This window comes from Panthera pardus, unplaced genomic scaffold (assembly GCF_024362965.1).
Source record: "Panthera pardus isolate Hobbes unplaced genomic scaffold, ASM2436296v1 HiC_scaffold_27, whole genome shotgun sequence".
Lineage (NCBI taxonomy): Eukaryota > Metazoa > Chordata > Mammalia > Carnivora > Felidae > Panthera > Panthera pardus.
Window position 1 is genome coordinate 9,254,483 of NW_026526843.1, and position 9,364 is coordinate 9,263,846.

At 51.7% G+C, this 9,364-nt stretch overlaps 1 protein-coding gene across 1 annotated transcript; it reads left to right on the top strand.

The window, feature by feature from the left end:
• Positions 1 to 273: 273 nt before the first annotated feature.
• On the top strand, positions 274 to 4,577 carry LOC109250468 (putative MAGE domain-containing protein MAGEA13P). The gene is given in 3 exon segments (XM_019421518.2): positions 274 to 392; positions 3,013 to 3,982; positions 3,985 to 4,577. Coding segments are annotated over 2 exon segments (1,005 nt in total). The 5' UTR covers positions 274 to 392; positions 3,013 to 3,078; the 3' UTR covers positions 4,086 to 4,577.
• Positions 4,578 to 9,364: the final 4,787 nt, after the last annotated feature.

Sequence of the window (9,364 nt, forward strand, 5' to 3'; positions counted from 1 at the left end):
CCCTACTATCAACTCTAGGAAACACCAGGCTGAGGACAGGGATGTGTTGCGTCCTGCCTTTCGGAATCTGAGGGAAGCGAGGTTCCCTCTGAGCGGGCTGGACTCCCGTCAGAAGAGGGAGTTCAAGGTAAAGAACCGGGAGGAGGAGCCAGGGGTCCTCTCCCCAGACACAAACGGCCCTGAGTTCTTCCCTGCCCCCACAATCGTCCCTGGAAGGCCCCAGGCAGAGTTCCCGGAAGTGAGGTACCTGACTTCCGCCTTAGGGCGGTCCGGGGGACCGCGAGGCTGTCTTTATCACTTGGGGCGTGGATTCAGGTCGCCAGAGGGAGGAGTCCCGGGCGTGGGCTCAGCTCTGGCACCTGAGGGACGGGGCCGGCTCCAGCACCCGTCAGGTGAGGACTCAGAGGGAGGGCTGGCGGTAGCTTTCGCCGCGGAGCGGGTGCCCCGACGCCCCTCCCCCGCCCCCTGTGGGCTGCCCGGAAGGACCCCCGCGGGGTCCCGGATGTGGTTGATCCCAACGGCCATCTTGGGAGCCCGAGGGCCTCGCTTTCTCTGACGGGAAGCGGGCCCCGGTGGTCGGAGGGACGTGCCGCCGGCTGGGGGGGGCCAGGTTAAGGTGAGGACCCAGAATGAGGGCTGAGGGGGAGCTCTCGCTCTCCACCCCCACCTCGCTCGTCGTCTGCCTTACAGGCCCCTGCGCAGGGCCCCAGACGGGCCGAATCCGGGCCTCCATTTTGAGAGCCTGAGGGGGAAAAAGGCTTTTGTCTGAGGGGCGTGAACTCAAGTCCTCAGAGGGAGGAGGCAGGCCTCTAGGTGAAGACCCTTATGGAGGGCCGAGGGGACCTCTTTCCGGATGGGGGGGGGGGGCACGCAGATACCCTTCCTGGTCGTCGGCCTTGGGTGGCCCGGAGCAGGGCGCTTGGGCCGAGGCGCCTCCCCCAACCCTCTGTACTTCCTTGTGGGTGGTTTCTGGGAGATGGGTTTCTGGGCCTGCGGGCCTCGTTCTCGGGTTCGCCAACGGGAGAGGGCGCAGGCCCCGTCGAGAGTCGGCGGGGAGTCCTCGGGAAGGACTGTGGCTCTGCCCCGCCCCCCCCCCCAACCCTAAGGAACCTCTCCAGAAGTTTCTCGTGACCCCTTCTGTCAGCCCCCGGGGACCCCGGAAGATAGCGTCAGGCGGAACCTCCTCCTGTTTCCGAACCGGGGGTCTCAGGGAGGTGAGAGCCTTGGTCAGAAGGACCCAATATCTGGTGATCGAAGAGAGGAGTTTCAGACCCTGCCAGGTACAAGGGTGAGGATCTTTAGGGCCGAGAGGATAGGGCGGGCCCCACAGAAACCTGTCTTGTCTTTCAGCCGTGAGGGGCCCCAGCCAGGGCTGTCAGATACAGATGCCCCGTCCGCCCTGCTCACCTCCTTGCCTAGTGTCTTTGGAAGATGGGGGCGTTTCCCTGAGGGCAACATTCTTAGGTCAACAAAATGTGGCTTCAGGCCCTCCCAGGAATAAAGAGGGATACCCTGAAGAGAGCTGCCAGAACACGGAGGGAATTGCGCAGAGACCCACACAACCCCAGGCCATCAGCCCTAGTATATACCAGGCAGGCCCGGGAGGCCGAAGCCCAGCTTCAGTCCCTTCTCGGTGGCATTAGGGAGGGGACAGCCTTGGTCTGAGAGGTGCAACCTCAAGTACAGGGGGAGGAGCCCCAGCCCTGCAGGAGTCAAGGTGAGGACTCTGATGTGGGACCAGAGGACCTTCAGCCATGGATACAGGGGTCTCCAGCCCTGTCCTGCTCCTGCCGTCAGCCCTGCGAGGCTCCAAGTAGAGCTGTAGGGCAGAAGCATCTTCCTGCAACCCCCTGTCACCCCCTCACTTACTTGGCCTCTCCAGGAGACAGAGCCTCGGGGTGAGGGATGCAGCCTCAGGTCTGCAGAAAGGAAGGAAAGCAGGCCCAACACGAATTGCTAATGGAAGGCTAAGGGTAATTTCCACTTCAGACAAAGAGGTCCCCACAGAAACCTGCCCCGCCCCTGGTAGCCCACGAGCATGTCAGTCTACCTGAGTCCCCCCTCGTTTCCAGCTGGCATGGCGGGGGGTGGATCTCAGGGACGTAGGGATCTTTGTCTGGAAAGGCCACTCAGGTCACCAGGGGTAGGCATCTCAGCTCCTGCTGGCCACTGAGTTAAGTACCAGGAGGGATGACGAAATCGAGCCACCATCCCAGAACATCCTGGGTCTTAACCCCTGCTGTCAGCCCTGGAAGATCTTGGGCAGGGATGGGTGGATGTGACACCTCTTCACTTGTCTCATTGGTCTCAAGGAAGTGAAGGCCTTGGTCTGACAGGACAGCCTCACACCAGCAGAGGGAGTCATGTCAGGCCATCGAGAGAGGAACCCCAGGCTCTCCCAGGAGTTAAAATGAGGACCCTGAATAAGGATTGGGGGCTCTCCCCACCTCTGGCCCTTGGAGAGATAAGTCCCCTTCTCCCCCCTGCTTCTGCCTAGGGAAACCCTGGTACACAGTGTCCAGAGGTAATGCACCCTCACTGCTACTTGAACTACCTGGTGGTCTCAAGGAGCTGGAGGCAGTTAGCAGAGGCATGAGTCTAAGGTTCTGCCAGGAGTTAATGTGAGGATGGAGGATGCGGTGGACCCCTACTCAAGAACAGATGGGGCCCGGCTGCCCCTGCCCCTGCCGTCAGACAAGATAGGACCCAGGGCATGGCGTCTGAATGTGGCACCCCGTTCGCTTCCTCCTCTCTTGTCTCACGGCGGTGAGGCCTTGGGTTAAGGAAGGCGACCTCAGGTCAACAGAGGGAGGAGTCCCAGACCCTGGCAGGCATCAAGGTAAGGACAGGTGACCCCCTGTTCCAGAAGAGAGATCCCCAGAGTCTGTCCAGCCCTTCTCCAATCAGGAAGACAGGAGATGCCTAGAGTACTAAGGAAGGGAAGACCTGCTATGATGGCCTTTGTCGGAGCTGACACACTTGAGTCCTTCACGCTGTTCCTCTCTCCCTCAGGCCAGTTGGTTGCCGTCACCCACCTGCTGCCCATACCTCTGCCTGCTGCCCCCGACACCGGTCATCATGTCTCACAGTGAGAGTCAGAGCCACGAGCTTGAAGTAGGCCTTAAGGCCCAAAGAGAGGCTCAGGGCCTGGTAGCTGCACAGGTTCCTGCAACTGAGAAGGAAACTGCCTCTTCTCCTCTCTCTCCTTTGATCCAGGGCGCCCCAGAGGCGGTGCCTGCTGCTGGAAACCCAGGTGTTCTCCAGCAGTCTGGGGAAGCCACTCTATTGAGCAAATCAAATGAGGGCTCCGGCCGCCCAAGACGGGATGCAGGTGCCTCCCAGGCTCCACCAGACCCGGCGATCTTGCCTGGCGATGTCCTAGACAAGATGGTAGGTAAATTGCTACAGTTTCTGAGTGGCAAGTATGTAGCAAAGAAGCCCATCACAAAGGCGGAAATGCTGAAGAGTATCAAAGAGCACAAGAACCACTTCCCCGTGATCTTCAAGAAAGCCTGTGAGTGCATGGAGGTTGTCTTTGGCCTCGAAGTGAAGGAAGTGGACCCCGTCAACCACTCCTACGTGCTTATCAAAACCCTAGACCTCACCTACGATGGGATGCTGAGTGACGACCAGGGCATGCCCAAGACCGGCCTCCTGATCCTTATCCTGGGTGTGATCTTTATGGAGGGCGACCATGCCCCTGAGGATAGGATCTGGAGGGTGCTGAGCGAGATCGGAGTGTATGCCGGGAGGAAGGATTTCATCTATGGGGAACCCAGGAAGCTCATCACCGAAGATTTAGTGCAGGAAAAGTACCTGGTATACCGGCAGGTGCCCCACAGCGATCCTCCGCGATACGAACTCCTGTGGGGCCCCAGGGCCCACGCTGAAACCAGCAAGATGAAAGTCCTGCAGTTTTTTTCCAAGGTCACTGGCACTGACCCCACTTCCTTCCCGTACTGGTATGGAGAAGCTTTGCGGGACGAGAGCGAGCCCGGGCCACAGTGGCCACCACCGATGGTACTACTGTCACAGCCAGTGAAAGTTCCAGTGTCCCGTCCAGCAGCTTCTCTCTCCCTGAGTGAAGCCTGAGGAAGATCCTCCACTCTGTTTGAAGAGGGCAGTCGAAGTTCTAAACAGTGGAGGACTGAATTGCAGATTTTATCTTTTTTTTTTTTTTCGTTTTGGTATTTTTCAAATGCTCTTGCTTCTAAAAGGTTAGCTTCATGGTCTAGGTTCATGGATGACCCTGGTCACATCTTTACTGCTGTTCATTAGGCTTAAGAATAAGAATTTTGCTCTTCTGGAAAACATATTGGGAAACTTTCGATCTTATTTTCTGATCTGGAAGAAGATAGCATGGCACAGATAGTGGAATTTCCTTAGAAATACGCAAGAGTCCGGCAATAAAATCGATGGGATGGAGAAATAGAGGGGGAAATGTACAAGATGGTCATGCTAGGATTCCTGAATCCCGTTTAGTCTGCTGGCTAGTAAAATTAAAGATCTGTACCTGGATTTGTTCGGCTAAAGTGTGCATGAGAAATTAAATCTTAATAAATGAAAGCCCTGGGTCACTGGCTCATTTATTCTTGCAAGTGTTTTACAAGTAAGAGAAAAGTCTAGAATAGAAAACTGCTCTTAGCAATCAATTCCTTGGGGATCATGGGTAAACCAGAGAGAAGTCTCCACCTGGGGCACGTATGGAAGACACACGGCACCCCTGTCCCCATGCCACTGAATGCAGTGCACAGATAAGTGTTCTGTATGCATTGTCTACAAGAGTTCCTGAGAATAGGGTGACAGTCCTTTGAAGTGGTGCGGGGGAGCTGGCGCTTTTTCCTTGGCCTGGGAAAGCCGAGGCCCCACGCCTTTGAAAGGGCATTTTAATTAGGTTATCTTGAGCGTGATGTGGTCACCTCTAAGCAAGGGCTAGACTTTCGGTGGGGGTGAAATGAGTGAAAATTGTGGTTTGGATGCAAGAGAAGCTGGGAAGGAGGAACAGTTAGTCCTTGACTCCAATTCTAGGAGCTATGAGTTGCGTTCTGTTGGGGAAGACTTCCCCATATCCAAATTAAATAATATATCCACTAACAGGGACATTTTAGTTCTATTTACAAAGCAGCATTTTGGGCTCACTTGGTGGTTTGCTCCCTGGAGCTGCTCATTCTCTGAGATGTGGAAAACACACACACACAGTCAATCCCCGATGAGACCATGATAGAGTTTGGGGTCAAAATCATAGAAATTACTGCTATTTGGGGCACCTGGGTGGGTCAGTTGGTCGAGCAACTGACTGCAGCTCAGGTCATGATCTCACGGCTCGTGAGTTCAAGCCCTGCATTGGGCTCTGTGCTGACAGCTCAGAGCCAGCTTCCGATCCTCTTGTCCCCCTCTCTCCCCCTCCCCCGCTTATGCTCTGTCAAAAATAAACATTAAAAAAAAAAGAAGTCACAGCTATTAAAGATCCCATAAAAGCCAAGCACCGTGCCAATATATCATTCTAGCAGGTCCTACAAGACAGGACTCATCAAGCCCACTTCACAGGTAAAGAACCTAATGCTCACAGCACTTGGCAGTTTGCCCAAGGTCACATGTCTCCTACGTGACAGGGCTGGGACTAGATGCCTGGTCTGAATTCGTCTAAACCCAGGCTGTTCTCCCTCCTCCCAGCCTGAGGCTCACCTTTCTGTCTTCTGGCTCATTTCTTTCCAATGTCTTTCAGGCAACAAAGAAAAGTTCCCTGTGTCCAAAGTAGGCCCAAAGAAGGAAGGGGACAATGAGAATCAAACACTGTCTGTGGACTGTCCGGGCTTTATTTCCCTACCGTCCGGCCTGCCTGAGCCCCAGAGCTCCTGGGGAGGCGACTGCCCACGTGCTGGTGTGTGTCTCAATCCCAGCACTTTCCTGCGTGACCGCACCCTTCCCCTGATCTCCCTCTGTCTGCCTCCCTGTCCAGCTCTAGAATCCGGCCTGCTGACCGCTCATCACTTTTTCTTCCTTTGGAGACCTGTGCTCCCAATGAACAGCCCCAATCGCCTGTCTTCCCCCAGACTCTCTGCAGAAGGCTGTCCCGCTGGCTGGCCATCCCTCTTTCCGGAACCCTGATAGCAACAGCCCCTTAGCAGCAAAAGTGTACTTTGGAGGATGGTCAGATGCCTGAGCGCCCCTCCTGGCATCTGCAACACACTTTCAAATGAGCTGGCAAATAGAGTCTGATTTGCTCATAATCTACTGGTTCTTAGGCTATAACCCTGACGTTAGGGATGGTTCTTGAAACCACACTGATATTTGCAGGTAAGAGTCTAATAAGACATATTATTTGAAACAGGCCACTGATGACATCAGCAGATGAACAAGCTCACCTAGATGGTCAAACACCAAAACATCTCTCCTAGGTAGTGGATGAGGAAACACCACGGAAACCACCGTGTAAGCAAACAACTACAGGGGCTGAATTCCTAAAACCCCTGAGTCCTAGGAGGTGAACAGTGGTTTCTTTGATGGACATGTTAGCTCTGGTTTAAAAAAACAAAAGTCGGGGTGCCCGGGTCGCTCAGTCACTGGAGCGTCTGACTCTTGATTTCGGCTCAGGTCACGATCCCAGGTTCATGGGATCGAGCCCCACATCGGGCTCAGTGCTGAGTGTAGAGCCTACTTAGGATTCTCTTTCTCCCTCTGCCCCTGACCCCCACTCGCACTCACATTCATGTGCTCTCTCTCTAAAAAACAAAAACACAAATAATAGGGGTGCTTGGGTGGCTCAGTTAAGTGTCCAAATTCGGCTCAGGTCACGATCTCACGGTTTGTGAGTTTGAGCCCCATGTCGGGCTCTGTGCTGACAGCTCGGAGCCTGGAGCCTGCTTCGGATTCTGTGTCTCCCTCTCTCTCTGTGTCACTCCCCCACTCATGCTCGCTCTCCAAAATAAACATTTAAAAAATATTAAAAAATAAAAACACAAAAAGACAATAAATAACACAGAGGGCCTTCCCTGACGTTGTACCCATATTTTCACTGCAAAGGCAGAACCCTGTCAAGTACCCTAATGCCACACAAATTATGAGGGTTTCTACTCTAATGGGAACAGGAATTACTCCCAGCCCTGTGTGATTTCCAGAGTTCTCTTTCTGTACAGCAATCTCCTCTTAGTATCCTGTCCTGCCAATTTTAGCTACCCTGGCCTTCCTGGACTCCCGGCTCCATCTGAACTCAAGGAGACTGTCCAGGCACCCCCCCCTCCTTGCACACATGCATTATCCTCCTAGGCAAATAAACTAGGGTGCCCTAGAACTTACCTCCTTTGTTTTCCATCTTATAGAGGTCGCTGTCCTTCACGGCCAGATGTCTAATAAACTGAAAATTGTTTCATAGTTTTCATTCGTATTTTTAGGTCTATCAGGTAGGAGTTGGGTTCCTGTTATTTCACCGTGGCTAGAAGTCCCATAGTCCAAATTTAAAATCTCAATTAGGCATGATTGATGCCCCCAAATTTCAATCTTATTCAAGTTAAAAATCAGGACTGAGGGGCTGTGAGACACATTTATGTTAACAGACATACTAACCTACAGCTGGGAGAATAACAGCAAAATACTCACAGGTTATTCTCTGCTAGCAGAAGTATTAAGCGATCCCTTTATTTTCTTACGTATGGTTTCAAAAACTTCCAACACTTACGAAACACATGAATTACCTTTATAATTACAAATATAAATATTTTCAGGACGCCTGGGTGGCTCAGTCGGTTGAGCATCTGACTTCAGCTCAGGCCATGAGCTCATGGTTTGTGAGTTCGAGCCCCGCGTCAGGCTCTGTGCTGACAGCTCAGAGCCTGGAGCCTGCTTCCGATTCCGTGTCTCCCTCTCTGTCCTCCGGCCCCTCCCCTCCTCGTGCACTGTCTGTCTGTCTGTCTCTCTCTCTCAAAATAAACATTACAAAAAATACAAATACAAATATTTTAAAATGTGACCTTGACTCCTGAAAATAAATGCACACATCCTCTGGACGATTTGTTCACAACAGTGATCAACCTCTTGCCGGATTGCACCCACCTCCGGCATGCCTCCTGCTTGTCCGACTAGAAAGAAAACACAATGCAATCCATTTCATTAGCTGTGTGTAGCCCAGCGACTTTCCTCACGCTTTCAAAGACAACGCTACACAGGTAAGAATCGGTCTTCTTTTTGAAGCCCTCTCTCCAGAAAAAGTATTCACATATTTTAAATGAGGGAATTATATTTACATCTAAATCATATTCTCCGTGATTTGATTGAATCCAATATTTACAGGAGGCATAGCATACAGACAATTCTAGGAGAAGGAGTTACAATGATCACATTCATTACTAGGAGGGTTGTTTATGCCTCTTGTCAAAGCTCATAATAAATAAATCACGCTATTTTACAAATAGATTCTTCAGTCATTACCGCAATACTTCCAGTCGGGCCTGAAATGCACTTTTATTTTCCTGATTGATGCAACATTTTCACAAGAATGTTTATCCTTCCTTCCGAGACCAGCGCACCACCATCACCAGCTTCTTAACACACAGTATCTTTTACAAAGTAAATACCATGTGAAAAGTGCTGGGTCATCATTTTGATACCATTCGCTTTGATACATGTTACATGCTTTGTTTTTAGCGCCCACAGGCTCACATTCTGCACTCAACAATTCTGCCATTTTAATGATTTCATCCACACCCTACCCGAAGGAAGCCATTAATGGTCATCCGTGCCATTCCATATTATTTGTGTACCCTAGGATTTTACTGGATTACCTGTTCTCCTACTTTAGAACAACTACAGAGCCGCTCTCCTCAAGCGAGCATTTTCTCTTTATTTTTTCGATCATGGCACTCCTTCTGAAACCGATCAGAATCCCAGAGTTTTACCCAGTGATTTGGATCCAAAGGTGTTCGTATAGATTTTAACTTGTAAAATCCGCCCGTATTGTTTACTTCTTTGCAATGGAACCATCTCATAATACTTTTGTTGTCCCCCCCCCCCCCCCCGGTTTAGAATATAGGTTCTTGTTAAGTGTCCGACTTCGGCTCAGGTCATGATCTCACGATGCGTGGGTTCGAGCCCCGCCTCGGGCTCTGTGCTGACAGCTCGGAGCCTGGAGCCTGCTTCGGATTCTGTGTCTCCCTCTCTGTCTGCCTCTCTCCCACTCGCCCTCCGTGTCTCTTTCTCTCCCAAAAATAAACAAACATTAAAAAAAAAATTTAAAAAAAAAAGAATATAGGTTCACCTTCTCTAAAGAAAGATGCAAGTGAATTAATTACCAGTATCTGTCAATACCACTTTTGTCCCAACACCATGTAATACTGAGCTAGCATTTCCCCCCTGCAAAATTAAAACTGGG